The 24,692-nt window shown below is 36.6% G+C and overlaps 1 protein-coding gene across 30 annotated transcripts in view; it reads right to left on the reverse strand.

Annotated features, from left to right (window-relative positions):
- The window catches only part of Mgat2 (alpha-1,6-mannosyl-glycoprotein 2-beta-N-acetylglucosaminyltransferase), a 124,731-nt gene that overhangs the window by 64,017 nt on the left and 36,022 nt on the right, over nucleotides 1-24,692 (reverse strand). For 28 of the 30 annotated variants that reach the window (XM_067760582.1, XM_067760581.1, XM_067760584.1 and 25 more), the window contains 2 exons: nucleotides 13,958-14,118; nucleotides 13,358-13,708 (listed from right to left, as the gene is read on the reverse strand). In XM_067760582.1, the coding sequence (XP_067616683.1) occupies nucleotides 13,358-13,708; nucleotides 13,958-14,118 (512 nt within the window). The remainder of the gene's footprint in view (nucleotides 1-13,357; nucleotides 13,709-13,957; nucleotides 14,119-24,692) is intronic. The other 2 variants (XM_067760609.1, XM_067760608.1) reach the window with 1 other exon arrangement.

Genomic DNA, 24,692 nt, shown 5'->3' on the forward strand with positions numbered 1-24,692 from the left:
AGGGTGGTGTCCTATCCCCACTTTTGTTTAATTTCTACATATATAAGCTACCTTCACCACCGGAAGGAGTCACAATCGTTTCCTACGCCGATGACTGCACAATAATGGCCACAGGCCCAGGCCCAGAGATCGATGAGCTATGCAATAAAATAAACGGCTATCTCCCTGATCTCTCCAGTTTTTTCGCCTCCCGACACCTGGCATTGTCACCGACTAAATCTTCCGCGACCTTATTTACAACATGGACGCCCCAAATGTCGACCATATTGAACATCCACGTCGATGGCACTACGCTACCGACTGTCCTACACCCCAAAATCTTGGGTATGACGTTTGATCAGGATCTACATTTTGGTGCGCACACAACCGCAATTGTTCCGAGAATTCAGAGCCGTAATAAAATCCTCAAATCCCTTGCTGGCAGTACCTGGGGAAAAGATAAAGAAACGCTCATGACCACATACAAAGCAATTAGCCAGCCGATTACGTGCTACGCGTCACCCATATGGTCGCCAAGCCTAAAAACTACCCACTGGAAGAAACTACAGGCAAAAATACTGCTCTCAGAATCGCCACGGGCTATCTTCTTATGTCCCCAGAACACCATCTGCATAATGAGGCGAGAATACTCCCCATCAGGGAGAGAAATGAGATGCTGACCAAACAGTTTCTGTTGAATACCCAGAAACCTGGGCATCCCAACAGACATCTGATTGACGAACCAGCACCGCCTAGTCCTAAGGAGTCATCTCCGTAAGCATTTTGAGGAAATACGGCACCTGAGAACCCAGCCGTATGAAGCGAAAAAACACAAGCAGGTCCTTGGTGAACTCCATAGACAGGCGTCGGACCTTTATGTCGGGAATTGCCCGGTGAATCCAGTACTTGAAGAAAAATATCCAGAACTCACGGAAGAGGAACGCATACTCCCCAGGGAAACGCGTGTCACTCTTGCTCAACTTCGTTCTGGATACTGTAACAGGTTAAACTCTTACCTATCCAGAATCAACCCCGACATACAAAATGTATGCCCCGCTTGCAATGTGTCCCCACATGACACCAACCATCTCTTTAATTGTAATGTGGAACCAACGCCTCTAACACCCCTTTCCTTATGGTCCACCCCTGTTGAAACGGCAAGTTTCCTTGGACTCCCGTTAGAGGATATTGATGACAATTTGTGATCGGTCGCGGCTATTAGGTGGGGCGGGCATTGCTACAACAACAACAACAACCCCAATGGAGAAATGGGAAACCATTCTGAAGTAGCTTGTGGAAGAGAAGACCTTGGCGGAAAAATCTTATAAGTGTATCAACAAAAATACAACCATACTAAGATTTACTGTGTTGAAACACCTCACGACAATATTACAGTCGTTAAACAATATAGGAAAAATCATACAAAGGGTATATAGCAATTTAACAGCTAAACTTCAGATAGAAGCACAAAAAATGTTTCCAGTGTCAGGGATAAATTGGTATCCTCACGGAGTAGATAACGTTGAGGCATTGGTCCCAACGTCATTTGAAAAGGAAATAGAAATAGATTTTGCTGCCCTATTGCCAATTTAGGGGAAGCCCGAAAAATTTAAATTACTGATAAAAATTCGCAAACAGAAAGCGACAAAATGCTACATACAATAGTCGAATTTTTAAAGACTGCTTCGTCAGTTCTGCCAGAACTCGATGGCAAAGCTGAGAACTTGAATAGCTTCTTAGATTCTTTGGATATCCTAGAACAAATTAAGGATACCACTGAAGCTATAGCAGTTTCGATGATAAAACCAAGCTGAAAGGAACAGCCAGAAATCTATTAAGCACTGAAAGCTCAATTGAAGCAACAAGACAAAAATTAAAAACAGCAAATAAAGGTGAATCAGTTGAAGTTTTGACAGCAAAACTCCTGAACATCGAGCAACATAGTAAAACGGCAAACCAATACACTGCTGAAATTAAAAGGCTCACAAAATCGTTGGAAGGCGCTTACATATCTGACGGACTAACACCAGAGTTAGCAACCAATTATGCTACACAATCAGCTGTGAAAGCTATGTGTAAAAACTGCTCCAACGAAAAGGTAAAAACAATTATGTAAGCTGGAACGTTCACAACAATGAACGAAGCCATATTAAAATTCACTAACAGTTGCACAGAGGTAACTGGAAATTCAAATTCAATATTACATATTCGCCAACAAAATCAGTTCCGAGGTAACTTCCGCAGGCGTTACCAAAACAATAATTATAGAGGAAATTATAGACGTTCTTTCAATACCTATAATAATAATAACAATAATAATAATAACAGACAAAATAAGCAAAGATCTGGTCGAAATCTGGTCGGATCGCGAGGAAATACACGCAATATCACCAGAAATGTCCGAAATGTTACAGAACAGGAAAACCAACAAAATCCACCTCAGTAAATAAAAACTTTTATTTTCAATTTACACCTTAATAGCTACATATCTTCCAGAACAACTCTGAATGATTCCATATTAACCCTCCTAATCGATACGGGAGCGGATATTTCAATAATAAACAAGTAAGGACGGGACGGCACAGCCGAAGACTTCATACCTTTCATGAATGGGGCTGAATAATAATCTTATCCCGTTCGTAATCTCCAAATAATCGGATGTATAACATAAGAAATATATAGTGAAAAGATCTACATACATAAACGATTTTTAAGATAAATATAAAATAAAAGATGGCAAAAAACCCCCTTGTCTGAACGATCGGTATGAGATATATATTACATATAGCTCCGATCGAAATGATTTTTACAGAAAATCTTCTATGATATATTAGAATATATCACCAAGTTTCACGTTTTTATATTGGAAATTAAGGGAGAAATGGCCAAAAATCTTTATATCTGAACGATCGGTTGTATGGGATAGGTATATACTATATACATATAGCTCCGATCAAAGTGATTTTTTCAGGAAATCTTCTATGATATATTAGAATAAATATCACCAAGTTTAACGTTTTTATATTGGAAATTAAGGGAGAAATGGCCAAAAATCTTTATATCTGAACGATCGGTTGTATGGGATATATATTATATATATCTCCGATCGAAATGATTTTTTCTTGAAATCTTCTATGATATATTAGAATAAATATCACCAAGTTTAACGTTTTTATATTGGAAATTAAGGGTGAAATTGCCAAAAATCTTTCTATCAGTTGTATGGGATATATACTATATATAGCTCCGATCAAAGTGATTTTTTCAGGATATCTTCTAAGATATATTAGAATATATAACACCGAGTTTCACGTTTATACTTTCTAAATTGCGGGAGGAATGACCAAAATCGTCTTATCTGAACGATCGGTTGTATGGGAGATATATGTTATAGTGGTCCGATCCTACCGGATCCGACAAATGTCTAATATAATACAAAAACACATCCTTGTGCCAAATTTCATTGAGATATCTCAAAATTTGAGGGACTAGTTTGCGTTCAAACAGACAGACGGACGGACAGACGGACATGGCTATATCAACTCAGTTCGTCGCCATGATCAATTCGGTATATTTAATGGTGAGTCTATCTTCTATATTTCTCAACGTTACAAACATCGGACCAAGTTAATATATCATTTCATGTTAAAAAAAAGTATAATAAGGGTCAAATTAACAGTAATGTCAAAGAGTATATATTTGTTAAGAGGCGTCACTCGATACTTTTGTTGTTGCCAAAGCAAATTACTCGATGTTTTCTCAAGGTAGTCGTTGGTTTTTTTTGTCAGATGTATTTATAAAAACGCCTTCTATACATTTTCGTGGGGTATTTGTGTTTATTTTATTGATTTTATTAAATTAATTAATTAATTATCTTTCCAAAAATCGAAATTATGCAAAGTCACTTTACCGCATAAATATATAGGATTCAGTTAAAAAAAACTAAACCAAACTTCTTTGAGAATCACATTCGACATGACAGGGTTGCTTTGGCAACAATAAAGTATCGAGTGACGCCTCTTAACAAATATATACTCTTTGGTAATGTCACGATAAATAATTCTGAAAAAACAGATGGAAGAGGAATTGATTGAAGAGAAAATACAGTAAGCCTATTATACAATTATGAGGCTTACGACAAAGAAATTAAGTATAGGTTACAAATAGCGCAAGATAGAGCATATAAATTAGTAAAACAGGCTAAGGAAAAACAAAAAATTAGTTATGATAGGAAAACACAATATAAAGAAATAAATTTAGGAGATTTAGTGTTAGTAAAAAATGAATCAGGTCATAAGTTAGATAGTAGATAAGGTGGAAAAAATCGATAAAAATAATAATTTTACTATAATTCCCTTTAGAGTAGTAAATATTAATAAAACCAATGTAGAAAATAGAAACATAGAAAACATAAATCAAAATAAGAAAATCATAATACATGAAAATAGGCTTAAACTCATAGAATAAGAGCACTTTAATTTTGTAAGCACAAAGAAAATTTTTATTGTATGCAAAAGAAAAATACAATAATAAAACAAAAGAAAAAAACAAAAGTAAACTACTCGTTGAAATCAAGCTAAAATTATGTCACAAAATACTAGCACACGCAAAAAAAAAAAAAAAAACCAACAAACAAAGTAAGCACAAACGGATTCAAGAATTAATCGTATAACTTGAGTAGCCATAGATAATTCGTGCACAAAATTATATATGTCTACTCTTTCAAAGGCGGATGGTGTAGAATTCACTCATTAAGTTATTCATTCATTTGTACAAACATATTGTCACGGATATTACCATCACTAAGTTATACCATCACTAAGGCGATGCCAAGGCCACGATAAGCAGTATTTACGTCAATAATCAAATCATGTATACACATATATAAGGCAGCCGAAAGATGTCACACACAGATGCATTTACTTATACGTCTATGTATGTGCGAGAGACTGTAAACTACAAACATTCACATCAATAATCCAATCATTATGTATCTACATAAACGAATAAATAATTGCGTCTACACATATGTACGTATACGAGCAGCGGAGCGGCAATGCACAAACACATGCATATATCTTATCTGAGTTGTCACAAGAGAGAGCAATAATTTGTGCACGTAGTTGTGGCTGGCGATTTTGTAGCCGAAACAACTAGTAAGTTCTGGAAATCGAAGAGCCTAGAAGTATGCAGCGTAAACTATAAAAGCGGGGCAAGCGAGTAAGAAGTAATTCAGTTTGATTTGAGATTTGGATTAAGCGCTATCTAGCGAGCTATAGCAGTATTATTTTGAATAGTAGAGTTTCATTTGAGCTGTCAATCAGTTTGGTTATTAAGTAAACTATTCGTTGCAAAGTACAAGTGTTATTGTGAAGTACTTGAATAAAGGCCATTTTGCATTATTACATATTGGAGTTATTTATTCAACAGTTTAGCGATACGAACTTAGCAGAGGGTTGCAAATAAGAGGATTTGCAAGCAAATTCGTTACAATTGGTGTCAGAAGAGGAATTGTTGAATAAATTCCGAAGACTTCGAATAAACTTGGACATGGCAAAGTTCAGTGAATTGAAGATCCAGCAACTGAAAAAGGAGTTGGAGAACCGTGGATTAAATACAACTGGCAATAAGATCGAACTTCAAGCACGACTACGAGAGGCAATGGAATTAGAAGGAATTGACGTGGAAGAGTATGTCTTTCATCTTGATGGCGATGAGACAACAAAATTGGAGGAGAAAAATGAAACACCGCAGACAATGGCGAACACAGACTTGAACCTGATATTGGCTGCAATATCGGCACAAATGTCCGCAATGTCATCACAAATATCCACCAACATGTCATCTCAACTAGAATCGCAGAAGACATATATGGCATCCAAGATGGAATCACAGGAGGCACGTATTGCAGAAATGTCATCTGAAATAAACGCGAAGATTGAAGCACAAGAGGCACGAATATCCGAAATGTCGGCGCAAATTTCAGCACAGATATCATCGCAGATCTCTGCTCAACTGGAAGAGCAAGAAGAGCGTATCTCAACAAAGCTGGAGGCACAGGAAACAAAATTCTCATCGCAGCTGGAGGCTGTTAGTGAACGACAAAATAAAGTGGAGGCCGAGATGGATGCTTTGAAAGATCGGATTCAGGAGTTACAATTGAACCGTCCAATCACTTCAACGTCTACTCTGAAGGTAAAATCCCCAACGTTTGATGGTTCTGTTCCATTCCAGGTATTTAAGCTCCAATTTGAGAAGACGTCAGCAGCGAATAACTGGAATGCTGAAGATAAAGTTGCAGCTCTGTTCGTGGCATTGAAAGGGCCAGCAGCCGAAATCCTACAGACGATTCCCGAAGGAGAGCGCAACAACTATGAAGCATTGATGGCCGCTGTCGAGAGACGTTATGGAAGCGAGCATAGAAAACAGATATTCCAAATTGAGTTGCAAAACCGCAACCAAAAAGCAAATGAGACATTGCAAGAGTTTGCTTCAGATGTTGAAAGGTTGGCTCATCTCGCAAATGCGGACGCACCCGTGGAATACACCGAGAGGGTAAAAATCCAGAGTTTTATAAATGGCATACGAGACGTGGAAACGAAGCGAGCTACATACGCAAACCCAAAACTGACATTTGCTGAAACGGTATCACATGCATTGACTCAGGAAACGGCCTCACTATTAAGTAAACCAGCATACAAAGCTCATCGTGTGGAAGTGGAAAGACCAGATTGGGTAGACACAATTTTGGAAGCACTGAAGGGATCACAACAGAAAAATGCCGGAGTGATTAAATGTTTCAAGTGCGGCAACCCAGGTCATATTGCACGAAATTGCAGCACCGGTTCCAATAGCTCCAACAATGTGGGTGGCCGTAAACGCAGAGCTGAAGGAGATGAGCAAATCTCCAAGTCCACTCAATCGTTAAACTAAAGCGAGTCAGCCGCAAGGGGCGACAGCTGGCTCCCTCAATTGAATGCCCCATAATCTCTATCTCACAAATTGGAAGAAGGTCAAACAATCTTACTGTCGGAGGACATGTGGATGGAGAGGAACGTTTACTGACTGTAGATACGGGTGCATCTCATTCCATCATTCGAGCGGATTTAGTCAACAAGAAGATAAGACCATTGCATGGAGCAAGATTGCGTACAGCCACTGGAGAAGACAGCACGGTTCTAGGAGAAGTATCATGTGAAGTCGCAATTGGGAACGTCACGGTAGTACACAATTTTATAGTGGCAGAGATTGTTGATGAAATCATAATTGGAGTGGACTTCTTAATCGACCAGGGCATCAAGATCGACATGCGAAGCAAGACGATGCGATATAAGAACATGGATGTACCACTTAATTTCGGCTACGAGAGAGGCTACAGCAGTAAACGAGTGCTGGTGGAAGAGAGTCAGCGAATACCACCAAAATCCGAAGCAGTTATCTGGGCAAAGGTTGATGGAGATCGTGGGACAAACAAATTGTGGGTTGTCGAAGCAGCAAACAAATAAGCACTGAACATACTTGTAGGAAAAACCCTGGCTATGGCAAAACAAGATGGACGTATTCCGGTAAGAGTACTCAATGAGTTCAATTCACCACTCAAACTGACTAAAGGAGCTATTTTGGGAAGATGCCAAGAGGCTGAAGTAGTTATTAACTGTGAACAGCTCCAGGAACACGTTTCAGCTAGTAATACTAATCTTTCAAATTACATCACGGCATGGACGCAGGGGCTAGAGGAAGCATATCAGAGTAAGGCAAAACAACTGCTCCTAAAGTACGCCAACATATTTGACCAGGATGGTTCTAAACCAGGCCGCACCAACGTTGTGAAACATCAAATTGACACTGGAGATGCGAGGCCGATCCGTCAAGCTCCACGTAGTGTTCCACTGGCGAAGCGGGAAGTTGTGAGTCAAATTATACAAGAAATGAGCGACAGCGGCGTCATCGAACCATCAGCTAGTCCCTGGAGCTCACCGGTAGTACTTGTAAAGAAGAAGGATGGAAAAATGAGGTTTTGCGTGGACTACCGGAAGTTGAATGACGTTACGAAAAAGGATAGCTACCCATTGCCAAGAATTGACGACACTCTGGACTCGCTCTCTGGTACGAAATGGTTTTCCACACTGGACTTGAAAAGCGGCTACTGGCAAGTGGAGGTAAAGGAGCAAGACAAAGAGAAAACAGCCTTCAGCGTCGGAGATGGTCTTTGGCAATTTACAGTAATGCCCTTTGGACTATGTAATGCACCAGCTACTTTCGAGAGACTCATGGACCAGGTATTGAAAGGTCTACATTGGAAAACATGCTTGGTGTACCTGGACGACATCATCGTATTGGGCAAGAATTTCGATGAACATCTTAAGAACTTGGAGGAAGTTTTCCAAAGAATAGCTGGCGCTGGTCTGAAGTTAAGTCCCAAAAAGTGTTCGCTGTTTAAAAAGGAAGTAAATTATTTGGGTCACAAGGTAACGACAGAGGGCATCTGCACTGCGAACGAAAAGATAGAGGCTGTAAAGGATTGGCCAAGACCACAGAACCTACATGAATTAAGAAGTTTCCTTGGGCTGTGCACATATTACCGCCGATTTGTACAAAATTTTTCCAGCGTAGCCCATAGCCTCCATGAGCTTACAAGAAAAAATAAAGCTTTTGAATGGAAGAAGGAGCAAGAAGTGGCTTTCCAAACATTGAAGGAGCGTTTATGCACTGCCCCAATGTTAGCATATCCGATTCCAGGAGCAACATTTATTCTAGATACAGATGCGAGTGGATATGCTATAGGAGGCGTTTTATCACAACTGGTCGATGGACAGGAGAAGGTAGTTGCATATTACAGCCGGTCGATTGGAAAACCAGAGAGGAACTACTGCGTTACGCGGAGAGAGCTGTTGGCATTGGTATAGTGCGTTAAACATTTTCACAAATACCTCTACGGCCAGCGATTCCGTGTCAGAACAGATCACGCAGCTTTAAAATGGCTACTGCAGTTCCGTAATCCGGAAGGACAATTGGCACGGTGGATCGAGCGACTACAAAGCTATGACTTTTCCATTGAGCATCGAAAAGGTAGTACCCATGGAAATGCCGATGCAATGTCACGAAGACCATGTAGTTTGGAATGCAAGCACTGTTCAAAAGCCGAGGCTAAAGAAGACATTATAGATGTCCGGCTAATGACTATAACATGTACAGATGAATGGGACAAGGAACAGCTAAGAAAGTGCCAGCTAGAAGATGCAGATCTGTCACGTGTTATGCAAGGGCTCGAACGAAATGAAAGGCCAAACAGAGAAGAGATGTCAGCAGAGAGTCCCATTGCGAAGTCATATTGGGCACAGTGGAACAGTTTAGAATTGATATCCGGTTGCCTTCATCGAGTATGGGAGAGTGAGGATGGTAAATACAAGAATAAACTGATAGTTGTTCCCAGAAAGAGGATTCCTGATGTGCTCAGCGAGCTGCATAATGGTCCAAGCGGAGGTCATCTTGGAATCACGAAGACGCTCGAGAAGATTAAACAGAGATTCTATTGGGTTGGTTGCCGTCAGTCGGTCACTGAGTGGATTGCGAACTGCGAGGTTTGCAGCAGAGCGAAAGGGCCCAGATGAAGCAATATAACTCAGGTGCGCCATTTGAAAGGATCGCTATGGATGTCGCCGGTCCATTTCCTACTAGCAACGGCGGAAACAAATATGTACTGGTAGTTATGGATTATTTCAGCAAATGGCCAGAGGTATATCCAATCCCAAATCAAGAAGCGGAAACGGTAGCAGAAGTGTTTATAAACAATTGGGTTGCAAGGTATGGTGTACCAATGGAGTTACATTCTGACCAAGGCAGGAATTTCGAATCAGCTGTGTTCCAGGAAATGTGTAAGTCATTGGGCATTGGAAAAACACGGACAACTGCATTGCATCCTCAATCCGATGGTATGGTAGAACGATTCAATAGAACATTGGAGGAGCATTTAAGGAAAGTAGTGGACAAGTACCATAAAGAATGGGATACCCGCATACCATTATTCTTGATGGCTTACCGATCAGCAGTGCATGAGACAACGGGCCAAACCCATGCAAAAGTAATTTTTGGCAATGACCTTAGACTGCCAGCTGATTTGAAGTTTGGGATAGATGCCAATGCGGAGAGAAATGTCAGGAAATCCACTAGTGATTTGGAAGAAGAGCTAAGAGAAATACATGATCTGATAAGGCAACGAACAAAGATTATGAGTGACAAGATGAAAGCCAGATATGATAAAGCAATTAATTCAGAAGGTTTTCAGGAAGGAGATTTGGTGCTGTTATACAACCCGCAACGAAAAAAAGGTTTGTCCCCGAAATTGCAGTGTAATTGGGAAGGCCCATACAAAGTTGTAAAACGGATCAACGATGTAGTGTACCGCATACAAACCATCGGTAAACCACGAACCAAAATGAAAGTGGTTCATTTGGAGAGATTAGCAGCGTTTAGATCGAGAGATTTGTCTGACCGGGACGATCAGACTTAGGTGGAGGGCAGTGTCACGGATATTACCATCACTAAGTTATACCATCACTAAGGCGATGCCAAGGCCACGATAAGCAGTATTTACGTCAATAATCAAATCATGTATACACATATATAAGGCAGCCGAAAGATGTCACACACAGATGCATTTACTTATACGTCTATGTATGTGCGAGAGACTGTAAACTACAAACATTCACATCAATAATCCAATCATTATGTATCTACATAAACGAATAAATAATTGCGTCTACACATATGTACGTATACGAGCAGCGGAGCGGCAATGCACAAACACATGCATATATCTTATCTGAGTTGTCACAAGAGAGAGCAATAATTTGTGCACGTAGTTGTGGCTGGCGATTTTGTAGCCGAAACAACTAGTAAGTTCTGGAAATCGAAGAGCCTAGAAGTATGCAGCGTAAACTATAAAAGCGGGGCAAGCGAGTAAGAAGTAGAGCTATAGCAGTATTATTTTGAATAGTAGAGTTTCATTTGAGCTGTCAATCAGTTTGGTTATTAAGTAAACTATTCGTTGCAAAGTACAAGTGTTATTGTGAAGTACTTGAATAAAGGCCATTTTGCATTATTACATATTGGAGTTATTTATTCAACAGTTTAGCGATACGAACTTAGCAGAGGGTTGCAAATAAGAGGATTTGCAAGCAAATTCGTTACAATATATTTCGACCCGTTTTGGAATGTCTTAAAATGCATTCACTCTTACATACATATTAATACATTTGTACATACATATATTTTGGCTCGCTTTGGTACGGCCTGAGATTTATTGACACATTCATTCATATGTACAAACATATATTTTCTACACGCCACGGTAACTACGCCGTGCACCGTCTGGTAACTTGAACCTTGGTATGTTACTTCGGCAAAGTTTCTTATTTTGATCCCTAGAATACGATTTTCACAGAGCAATGAGCGATTTTTAAATCGACCCGCCCTAATGTAAATACAATGCATTTATTTTCACTTTAGACCATATCAAAAGTTTCTCCATTTATTGATATCTGCTTAGTTTACGAGATACTCAGTAAAGTTGTATCCGTATCTCCATGGTCACCAGAATTTTCGTTCAGTTTTGCCATATTTTCCCAAATTATTTAACGAAAACTGTTTACAAACTTATAGGCAAACGTTTTTATTAAGTAGGATGTTTAAAGAATAAAAAGTTGTCGTACGTCAAATTCCAAAATTATTTGCAGTTGAAATTTTATATAAAGTACAGCAAACAGTAATTTTAACTAAATGTATTCGATTACCAACTTGTTGACAAGTGCAAGAAGGACAAACGGCTGAAGAAGCCGTTATGTTCTGCAACAACATGGCAAGGAAGGTGGCTCCTTCGCTAAAGCCTCGCCTGCTAAATATGTGTATAATACATTCATATTTCTAACAGGATTCCCTTCGCGTAGGTGCGGCTGACAATTGGGTTGGGGAGCACTGAAGCTACACAGCTTTGTATTGCGCTTATCAACCCTTTAAACCCCGATGCCGCCAGCTCTTGCCCTCGAGCGGCGATGCTTTTAAGCAATTAACTAACGTTTTTTTCACTTTTACAGCCGTAATGGCTGATCCGGCAGCAGTACAGACAAGAATTCTAACCCCAACAGGTGACCAAGAGAAGAAATCGATACCAATAGGATGCTACCCCACTATATTTCATCCAGAAATCCATCCAATGGAAATTCGCGAAGAGAATGTCTACGGATAGGCTTATCTGTGAGGAGTATATCCCGCAGTTCAGTCAGTGAATTCCCAGGGCAAAAACAGGCCAAATTGTTTATACCCCCAGCAACGAGAGTTTCAACCAAGCTCATTAATCTAAGCAGAGAGGACCCACGAACTCTAACTGGGTACTATACGGGACACTTTAGATTCTTTAAGTAAGTTAAATATATAGGATACACAAATCTGTCGCTTTTGTGCGAAAGCTTTGCTCTGGGAAGGCAACTTCGTCATATAGAGTAAAACGCCTGAAGAGGTGCTTAAACACATTAAAAGCATTCGCATACAGTAATATGCTGTAAGGCCCTAGTACATCGAGGCCCAATAAGAATAGTTTCATTAAGCACAGGTTTTAATTCTCTAGAAATTCTCAACGATTTTGTACTTTATTTTTGTCGACGGGAGTGTTTTAGGCCGTTTTCTCATATCAGCTTCAAAATTTATCGGTCCTATAAACATAACTTTTGTTTAAAAAAATATTCTTATCACACGGATTAAGCTAAAAGTTTAATTGTGGAAACGGCTCTTAGATTTTCTTCCATGCAAAGTTTAAAGCATTTTTTTCAGTAGTTATATGAAAGATAATTTAATACCCCCTTTGGAAAAAAATTGACTAAAATAAATACGAATATTGAGAAACTTAAAACTTGTATATTTTCAGGCGAACATGAATTGGAATATATATGTAGTTGGATACTCAAAATTTTCTAAAACTCTAAATAAAAACTTGGAATTTTTTAAGATTTTTAAAAACTACTCGAAATTTAAAATTTTTTCGAAACTGTCTTTTAATAAAGTTTGTTGTAAACTAACGAAAAAATATAAATGATAAAATTTGCTAACAATTTTCGCTGCTATTTTTTTACTCGCAGATGTACAAATATATATACATATACGTTTTTGTGTGCTTGAGTTATGATATTTAACTTGAATTTCGAAAATTAAATTTAAAAAGAATATTTTTTCAATATGGTCTAATGCATGCGAATATACAGGTAGCATATTTAGTAAATACATACATACATATATGTATATGAGCCTTCATGAATAGGTTAAATTTCTATTTACAGGTATACATGTATGACATAACCAATGAATATGATTTTATTAGCCCAACTACCTTCTGATAGACAGAATACAGTGATGGTAGCACGTGATAACTCCACGATTGTTGTGCGGCGCTTTTATCGGTTGTTGTGGATGTGGTTATGGAATTGTGGCGTATATTAATGATTTGTGCATTTGTATCACCCACATACACTTTATTATTATTATTATCATCATTTTTATTATAAAAATACTTTTTATTAAAGCTATTCGCAGCTGATGATGTGGACGATGACAACGACGATGGCGATGCGTGCGATGACATTTGCAGCGAGTTTCTATTTTTATTGCGATTATATCCTAATAAATTGCTGGAAGTGAGCAACGAGGAAGCATATTGGCTGCTAAGGTTTTTCTTATTAGACTAACGTCATTTAAGATATAAAAAAATTTACATGAAAACCGAAAAAAATAATTTTATTTTTTTTAATTGTAAAAAAACAAGAAAAAGAGATAAAAATTGGTTAATGGGCTCAAAGCATTATCAAAGCGTAATTGTTTTTATACATATGTATATGACTTTTTTAATTTTTTTGTTTGATACATAACATAACTAAGTATATTCTTGAATTAAAATATTTTAGACTTAAAATTTTTCTAAATTACAACTTACTTTGCTGTTATATGTGTAGTAGTTAAATGTTTTTAAATATGTGCCCAGGGATAGTATGTCACATTGCGGACATAAGCTTCCAATTGAAGACTGCATCATGTCGAGGAGATAGAGAAAATCTTCGGCTACATAATGATCCTCCTCTAGGAACAATACCAGACCTGAAAATATAAATGTTTGTGGTTGAAAGTTTAAGCGACCTTTGCAAAATTCTGACCTCGAGTCAACAAAATAGCAGTAAGCTAAAAATCAGTCACGACAGATTAGTGAAAATTACCGTTTTTTGAGGGATAACTATATAGTAAAAGGAAAACAAAAGGACATTTTTTTCATTCATATAAAAAAAAGGACTTTCGTTTAGCAAAACTACATATGTATGTATGAAAAGCTGATCATAATAGAGCTAAAAATAATTAGCACTCCTACTTAACAATACTGTAGCATGATACGTTGATTTTCATTCGTACTGTACCCTGACACAATCAGACAAATTCTAAATATTCTCGCGGATTTTGTTCCCGCGGATTTTTTTATTACCGCGAAAAATTCCACCAATTCTTTTCTCCTAGGGAGAAGAATAATTGGGGAATAGGAATTTCGAATTTTCGAAGTCAGCTGTTTTGTCACTTGAAATTTCGTTGCGCATTTCTTATTTTGTTTAAAAAATTGAAAAGTTCAATTATTGTTGCGAATTTGTTTGAAATTAAGAAATAAGGTATAAACAATGCACATTACTGCATTTCATGTCGTATTCACTGGAATAAGTAATGAATTGCTGTCACAGCAACATCAACAGAGGAGCATAAGAAGAAGAAGAGAGCGGGATAACACAAATCCGCCGGAGTTGCGTGCATTCATTCTGCAAAGCAATTTTCTGGCGGCCAAGTCGAGTTGAGTTCGCCTTTCGCCATATGCCAAAATCTATTTAAGCCTTCTTAAAAAATCCTTGCGCAATTTCTGGATGGCTGCATCAAATATACGAAGAGCTCTTCCGTTGCTTATGATATACTTTTCGACTTAAAATAACGAATATTTGTTAATTTATTTTTAAATCTGGCAATATCAAAATAACTCATTTGTATTAAATAACCACACGCCTATATATATATATACTAATTAATAAAAAGTCACTTGAAGTACGACTGTCAACGGAGATTCACGTGTTCTAATTAATAGGTTATGGGCCTCACGTTTTTTTACTTAAATAATTTAAAGAAAAATTAGTTATTCTTTAACTTTGTTTTACCAAACAATGGCTACCAATTATATACAAAGTGTGCCGAAATTGAAAGGCAGAGAAAACTACGATGAATGGTGTTTTGCGGCTGAAAACATGTTGGTACTGGAAGGAAAGGTTCACTACATTAAATCTAATTCCCAACAAGAAAAAAAAGTTGAGGAGGATGCAAAAACTAAGGCAAAGCTAGTATTGACCATAGACCCAAGTTTGTATGTGCATATTAAGGCAACTAACACCTCGGAAGAGTTATGGGCAAAACTGAAAGCAATGTTTGATGACTCAGGTTTTTCGAGGAAAATAACATTGTTGCGGCACTTAATCTCGTTACGCCTAGAAAACTGTAATTCAATGACAACGTACATAACCCAAGTAGTTGAAACAGCACAGAGGTTGAATGGTACAGGTTTTCAGATTACCGACGAATGGGTAGGTTCCTTACTTTTAGCTGGTTTGCCAGAAAATTTTTCGCCAATGATAATGGCAATAGAACACTCTGGAATCAGTATAACTGCTGACGTCATCAAGTCAAAGTTGCTGGACATTGAAGTTTCTAAATTCGACAATGAATCAGGTAATGCTGCATTTGTTGCGAACAAAGCACAAAGAAAATACGTGAAAACAATAGCAAGCATACATACGGAATGTCAAATAAAACGCAACTCATTGCACAAAATAATATTACTTGTTATAAATGTAAGCAAGCTGGTCATTATAGGAATCAGTGTCCTCTATTGAAAAATTAACAATCGAATGCGTTCAGTGCCGTGTTTCTGAGTGGTAGTTATGACAAAAATAAATGGTACGTGGACTCCGGCGCTAGTTCACACTTAACAGCAAATCGGTATTGGATTGAAAACGTTAATAATTCCCCTGGCATGTTAGAAATTATAATTGCAAATGAAACAAAATTACCAGTTGTGTGTTCAGGAGAAGTAAATATTGTCACTGGTTATAATTACGATATCACAGTAAAAAATGTTCTGTGCGTGCCAAATTTAACGACGAACTTATTGGTTGTAAGTGCCCTGATCGAAAGTGGAAATCATGTATCATTTGAAGCCAACCACTGCTACATTCGCAACCAAAAAAATGTTCTTGTCGCTAGGGCAGATTTGGTTAATGGCGTTTATAAATTAGAGTTAAAATAATGTTCCGTTTTAGCAGCAAAATCATTAGTGAGCGCACAGCTATGGCACAGACGTTTAGGACATATTAACAGTTCGGACTTGAACAAAATGAAAAATGGAGTTGTTGATTGTGTAGATTACTCATTTAATAGTGACATCAAGAAAAGTTCATGTGTGACATGTTGTGAGGGAAAACAAGCAGGATTGCCGTTCCCATCCAAATTGCACAAAAGCGACGACGTTCTGCAAATTGTACATGCTGGTCTTTGTGGTCCCATGGAATCGAGGTCTATTGGAGGTGCAAAGTATATTTGTAGACGACTATAGTCGCATGACATTTATATATTTTTTTAAAAGAAAAGTGTGAAGCTTTTGAGAGGTTTAAAGCATTCAAAGCAATGGTAGAAAACCAACAAAATATGAAAATCAAGATTTTGCGCACTGACAATATTGGCGAGTTTTGCAATAAAAGTTTTGATAATTTGTTATTGCAGGACGGTATACTACATCAAACCACTTGTCCATATACTCCCGAACAAAATGGTGTTTGCGAAAGGGCTAACAGAACAGTAATTGAAAAAGCAAAGTGCTTTTTTTTATGCTAATTTGCCCAAAAAGTTCTGGGCGGAAGCTGCTAATACAGCTGTTTACATAAAAAACAGATCCATTTGTTCAACGTTAGGAGACAAAACTCCACATGAAGTTTGGTTCTCTAAAAAACCGAACCTTGGCCATATTCGTTTATTCGGAAGCCCAGTTATGGTACACCGCCTGCGGCCACCGTGGTGTGATGGTAGCGTGCTCCGCCTATCACACCGTATGCCCTGGGTTCAACTCCCGGGCAAAGCAACATCAAAATTTTAGAAATAAGATTTTTCAATTAGAAGAAAATTTTTCTAAGCGGGGTCGCCCCTCGGCAGTGTCTGGCAAGCGCTCCGATTGTATTTCTGCCATGAAAAGCTCTCAGTGAAAACTCATCTGCCTTGCAGATGCCGTTCGGAGTCGGCATAAAACATGTAGGTCCCGTCCGGCCAATTTGTAGGGAAAAATCAAGAGGAGCACGACGCAAATTGGAAGAGAAGCTCGGCCTTAGATCTCTTCGGAGGTTATCGCGCCTTACATTTATTTTATATTTTAGTTATGGTACACGTTCCAAAAGAAACAAGTAAGAACGGGACTGTCTTCGGCTGTGCCGAAGACTTCATACCTTTCATGAATGGGGCTGAACAATAATCTTATCCCGTTCGTAATCTCCGAATAATCGGATGTATAAGATAAGAAATATATAGTGAACAGATCTACATACCTTAAAGATTTTTAAGATAAATATAAAATAAAAAACGGGTAGGTACTTTGTGTGAGGATGCAAAGTTTCAGGTTTTTTGTGGTCTGCGTGTAAAAACTATGACTACGAATCACGTATTTCAAAAATAAATGACGAAAACGTAACTATTTGATGAAATTTGATGAATTTTGAAGATTCTAGCCGTAAAAAAGGGGTCAAAATGACAGTTTATATGAAGTATATAATATATATACGACCGATCTCTATGATTTTTTCAGACAACAATATATGCTATATATGTAAGCATTTTGTGAAATTTGAGGCTTCTAACTGTTAAAACGGGGCAGAAATTGCGCCAAGTTTCTTATCTGAACAATCGGTTGTATGAGATATATACTATGTGTACCACCGATCTCAATGATTTTTTCAGACATCAATATATGCTATACACGTAAGCAGTTGGTGAAATTTGAAGCTTCCAGCTGTTAAAATGGGGCTGAAATCGTAAAAAAATATATATATACTATATATATATACTATATATACCATCATATATATATTATATATATCACCGATCTCTATGATTTTTTGACACAACAATACATACTATATACGTAAGCAATCGGTGAAATTTGAAGCTTATAACTGTTAAAATGGGGAAGAAATTGCGCAAAGTTTCTTATCTGAACAATCGGTTGTATGGGATATATACTATATATACCACCGGTATCTATGATTTTCTCAGACAACAATATATGCTATACACGTAAGCATTTGGTGAAATTTGAACATATCTAAACGATTTTTAAGATAAATATAAAATAAAAAATAGGTAGGTAATCTGTGTGAGGATGCAAAGCTTCACGTTTTTTGTGGTCTGCATGTAAAAACTATGGCTACGAATCACGTATTTCAAAAATATATGACGTAAACGTAACTATTTGAAGAAAATTTGATGAATCTTGAAGCTTCTAGCCGTAAAAAAGGGGTCATTATGACAGTTTATATGAAGTATATAATATATATACCACCGATCTCTATGATTTTTTCAGACAACAATATATGCTATATACGAAAGCATTTTGTGAAATTTGAAGCTTCTAACTGTTAAAACGGGGCAGAAATTGCGCAAAGTTTCTTATCTGAACAATCGGTTGTATGAGATATATACTATGTATATCACCGATCTCAATGATTTTTTCAGACATCAATATATGCTATACACGTAAGCAGTTGGTGAAATTTGAAGCTTCTAGCTGTTAAAATGGGGTAGAAATTGCGAAAAGTTTCTTATCTGAACAATCGGTTGTATGAGATATATACTATATATAGAACCGGTCTCTATGATTTTTTCAGACAACAATATATGCTATATACCTAACCAATCAGTGAAATTTGAAGCTTATAGCTGTTAAAATGGGGTAGAAATTGCGAAAAGTTTCTTATCTGAACAATCGGTTGTATGAGATATATACTATATATACAACCGATCTCTATGATTTTTTCAGACAACAATATATGCTATATACGTAAGCAATCGGTGAAATTTGAAGCTTATAGCTGTTAAAATGGGGTAGAAATTACGAAAAGTTTCTTATCTGAACAATCGGTTGTATGAGATATATACTATATATACAACCGATCTCTATGATTTTTTCAGACAACAATATATGCTATATAAGTAAATATTCGGTGAAATTTGAAGCTTCTAGCTGTTAAAATGGGGCTAAAATTTGCGAAAATATACTATATATACCACCATATATATACTATATATACCACCATATATATACTATATATACGACCGATCTCATAAATTTTTTCACGCAACAATATGTTCAATATACGAAAGTATATGGTGAAGTTTGAAGCTTCAATCTGTTAAATTGGGTAAGATATTACAAAAATCCTCTTTTTCTGAAAAATCGGTTGTATGGAGGATATATGCTATAGTGGTCCGATCCGGTCGGTTCCGACAAATGGCTAATCGGACACCCAAATACACCTGCTCACCAAATTTTATCAAGATATCTCAAAAATTGAGGGACTAGTTTGCATACAAACAGACAGACGGACAGACGGACAGACGGACAGACGGACATGGCTAAAACAACTCAGCTCTTCAACCTGATTATTTCGGTATACTTAATGGTGGGTCTATCTATTTTCCTTTAAGGACTTACAATTTTCGGTTTCGTGACGAAATTAATATACCATTTCATTTTCATGGAAGGTATAAAAACAGGTAGGTACTTTGTGTGAGGATGCAAAGTTTCAGGTTTTTTGTGGTCTGCGTGTAAAAACTATGACTACGAATCACGTATTTCAAAAATATATGACGAAAACGTAACTATTTGATGAAATTTGATGAATTTTGAAGATTCTAGCCGTAAAAAAGGGGTCAAAATGACAGTTTATATGAAGTATATAATATATATACGACCGATCTCTATGATTTTTTCAGACAACAATATATGCTATATACGTAAGCATTTTGTGAAATTTGAAGCTTCTAACTGTTAAAACGGGGCAGAAATTGCGCAAAGTTTCTTTTCTGAACAATCGGTTGTATGAGATATATACTATGTGTACCACCGATCTCAATGATTTTTTCAGACATCAATATATGCTATACACGTAAGCAGTTGGTGAAATTTGAAGCTTCTAGCTGTTAAAATGGGGTAGAAATTGCGAAAAGTTTCTTATCTGAACAATCGGTTTTATGAGATATATACTATATATAGAACCGATCTCTATGATTTTTTCAGACAACAATATATGCTATATACGTAAGCAATCAGTGAAATTTGAAGCTTATAGCTGTTAAAATGGGGTAGAAATTGCGAAAAGTTTCTTATCTGAACAATCGGTTGTATGAGATATATACTATATATACAACCGATCTCTATGATTTTTTCAGACAACAATATATGCTATATACGTAAGCAATCGGTGAAATTTGAAGCTTATAGCTGTTAAAATGGAGTAGAAATTGCGAAAAGTTTCTTATCTGAACAATCGGTTGTATGAGATATATACTATATATACAACCGATCTCTATGATTTTTTCAGACAACAATATATGCTATATAAGTAAATATTCGGTGAAATTTTAAGCTTCTAGCTGTTAAAATGGGGCTAAAATTTGCGAAAATATATATATATATATACTATATATATATACTATATATACCACCATATATATACTATATATACCACCGATCTTTATGATTTTTTCAGACAACAATATATGCTATATACGTAAGCATTCGCTGAAATTTGAAGCCTCTAGCTCTTAAAATAGGGCAGTAATTACGAAAAGTTCCTTATCTGAACAATCGGTTGTGGGGGATATATACTATATATACTACCGATCTCATAAATTTTTTCAGGCAACAATATGTTCAATATACGAAAGTATATGGTGAAGTTTGAAGCTTCAATCTGTTAAATTGGGTAAGATATTACAAAAATCCTCTTTTTCTGAAAAATCGGTTGTATGGAGGATATATGCTATAGTGGTCCGATCCGGTCGGTTCCGACAAATGTCTAATCGGACACCCGAATACACCTGCTCACCAAATTTTATCAAGATATCTCAAAAATTGAGGGACTAGTTTGCATACAAACAGACAGACGGACAGACGGACAGACGGACATGGCTAAAACAACTCAGCTCTTCAACCTGATTATTTCGGTATACTTAATGGTGGGTCTATCTATTGTCCTTTAAGGACTTACAATTTTCGGTTTCGTGACGAAATTAATATACCATTTCATTTTCATGAAAGGTATAAAAAGATTAAAGTGGGACAGAAAATCTGAAAAACATATTCCTGTTGGGTTTTCCGAAAATGTTAAAGGTTATCGTGTCTACGATCCGAAAAAAAATATTGTTACTGTGAGAAGAGATGTTATCATTATGGAAGATGCGTTAAAAAGCACAGACAACGACAGTTCTATATGGATTTACAGTGCAGATTCTTCAATCGAAGAGAAAGAAAGTAAAACAGTCCAGGAATGTATACCATCGAAGGAAGAAGAGGAAAGCAGAGATTCAGTGGGGGATTATTCACTGAATGAATCTCTGCATATTCCAACCTCAACGAACCCTGATTACACCTGTTCAGATGAAAACACCTCAAGTGAGGAAGGTCAAGAAGTGCAACAATCTGCTGAAATTGTTAAAGGCAGAAGAACGAGGAAAGCCCCAAACCGTTTTGGTTTTACTAATATGTGTGTTTCCAAAATCGTTTCAGAACAGATTGATTTTACAGAGGCGTTAGAAGGTCCAGAAGCAGATCAATGGTCATTCGCTATGCAAGAAGAGCTACAATCATTCAAAGACAACGATGCTTGGGAGATATCCGATATACCACACGGGGCATCACTAGTTAAATCTAAGTGGGTCCTTAACAAAAAGCTTGATGTAGATGGTAACGTGCGTTTTCGAGCTCGACTTGTGGCGAAAGGTTTTAGTCAGAAGTATGGAATAGACTACTCCGAAACTTTCTCACATGTGGTAAAGCACTCCACGTTGAGAATGTTATTTGCTATTAGCGTAAAATATGCGATGAATATCACACACTTAGATGTAACTACCGCTTTTTTAAATGGTCATCTGAAGGAAGATATTTATATGTCGTTTCCAGAGGGATATGAAAAGAAAATTACTGGGAAAGCTTTAAAATTGAAACGAGCCATTTACGGCCTTAAACAATCTTCTTTAATTTGGTACGAAATAGTAAAAGAATGTTTATTAAAATTAGGGTTTAAAATTAGTTTTTATGAACCTTGTCTATTTACAAAAATTGATAATGATATAAAGGTTATAGTTACAATCTATGTATGTATATGATTTTTTGATTTTTTCAAATAACCCAAAAGAAACAGAAATGTTGAAAAATGTGTTAAACTCACAATTTAAAATAAAAGATCTAGGACTTGTAAAACGCTATTTGGGTATGAGGATTCAACTGAATGAAAATTGCAGCCAAATAACTATAGATCAACAAGAATATATCGAACAATTATTATGTAAATTTAATATGTCAAGTTGTAAGCCAATCGATACACCTATTGAATGTAAACTCACTTTTGATCAATCTAAAACTACTTGCGATAATGTTCCATTTCAAAAATTTTGTCGGCTCTTTGATGTATCTAGCCGTTATAACAAGACCAGACATTGCATACGCAGTAAGCTATCTTAGCCAATTTAATAATTGTTACAAAAAAATCCATTATGTTTATGCGAAAAGAATTTTGAAATACTTACAAAAAACGAAAGGTTACTGCTTAATATATACTAAAGAATTTAATGAAATGTTGACAGGTTTTGTTGATGCTGACTGGGCGAGCGATAGTACAGACAGAAAGTCATATACTGGCTACTGCTTTACGATGTTTGGTTCTGCTATTTCTTGGCAAAGTAGAAAGCAGAAAACAGTCTCTTTATCCAGTACTGAAGCAGAGTACGTAGCTCTCTCAGACGCATCTAGAGAAGCTGTTTACTTAAGAAATTTACTTTATGATATCACTAAACAATTTTATATGATACCTATATATTGTGACAACCAAAGTGCATTAAAACTTGCAACAAATCATCAGTCGCATAATAGAACTAAACATATAGATGTTCGTCACCACTACATAAGAGATGTTGTTAAAAACCAAATGGTTTCACTTAAATATGTATCAACTAACGAAATGCCTGCTGATTTGTTGACAAAGGGCCTTACGCCAACGAAGCATTACAAATTTATGAAAATGTTAGGAGTTACACCAATATAAAATAAAACTATTGAATTTAACGCTAAACTTTGCAGCTATTTTGATAAGTGGGGGTGTTAATTTATTTTTAAATCTGGCAATATCAAAATAACTCATTTGTATTAAATAACCATACGTCTATATATATATATATACTAATTAATAAAAAGTCACTTGAAGTACGACTGTCAACGGAGATTCACGTGTTCTAATTAATAATATGTGGTTTTTGTTGTTGTTGTATTAACAGTGAGAATATTGTGGTAGAATGTAAATACATATTTTAGCACAAATTTGAACAAATAACACACCAATTCTAAATATTCTCGCGGAATTTTGTTCTCGCGGAAAAATTCCTCCAATTCTTTTCTCCTAGGGAGAAGAATAATTGGGGAATAGGAATTTCGAATTTTCGAAGTCAGCTGTTTTGTCAATTGAAATTTCGTTGCGCATTTCTTATTTTGTTTAAAAAATAGAAAAGTTTATTTATTGTTGCGAATTTGTTTGAAATTAAGAAATAAAACATAAACAATGCATAGTATTGCATTTCATGTGGTATTCACTGAAATGAGTAATGAATTGGTGCCACAGCAACATCAACAGTGGAGCATAAGAAGAAGAAGAGGGCGGGATAACACAAATCCGCCGGAGTTGCCTGCTTTCATTCAGCAAAACTATTTTCTGACGGCCAAGTCGAGTTGAATTAGTCTTTCATCATATGCCAAAATCTATCTAAGCCTTCTTAAAAATCCTTTCGCAATTTCTGGATGGCTGCATCAAATATACGAAGAGCTCTTCTGTTGCTTATAATATACTTTTCGACTAAAAATAAAGAATATTGTGGTTGTTGTTTTTGTACTAACAGTGAGAATATTGTGGTAGAATGTAAATACATATTTTAGCACAAATTTGTACAATTAAGTGTTCTTTCTTAAAAGAACCAATTTCCTTTAACTATTTTTATACATTCCCTTTAATTTAACTAGTGAAACAACTCCTATGAAATGGCAGAGAAATCTCCCTCTCCCTCACATTCATAATACCTACTTTTCTCCCATAACCGGTTTCCGCTTTTTCGAACATTGTTCAGAATACGAGGAAAGGGAGAAGTGAAAAAACTCACAAGGAATTTTTATTTAGAATACGAGGAATGGGAGAAAGGAAAAAACTCGCACGGAATTTTCGTTTAGAATTGGGCTGAATATCACTAGATAAGATAGATTCTAAACGAAAATTCCGTGCGAGTTTTTTCCTTTCTTCCATTCCTCGTATTCTAAATAAAAATTCCTTGTGAGTTTTTTCACTTCTCCC

Source organism: Eurosta solidaginis, chromosome 1 (assembly GCF_040869045.1).
Source record: "Eurosta solidaginis isolate ZX-2024a chromosome 1, ASM4086904v1, whole genome shotgun sequence".
NCBI lineage: Eukaryota > Metazoa > Arthropoda > Insecta > Diptera > Tephritidae > Eurosta > Eurosta solidaginis.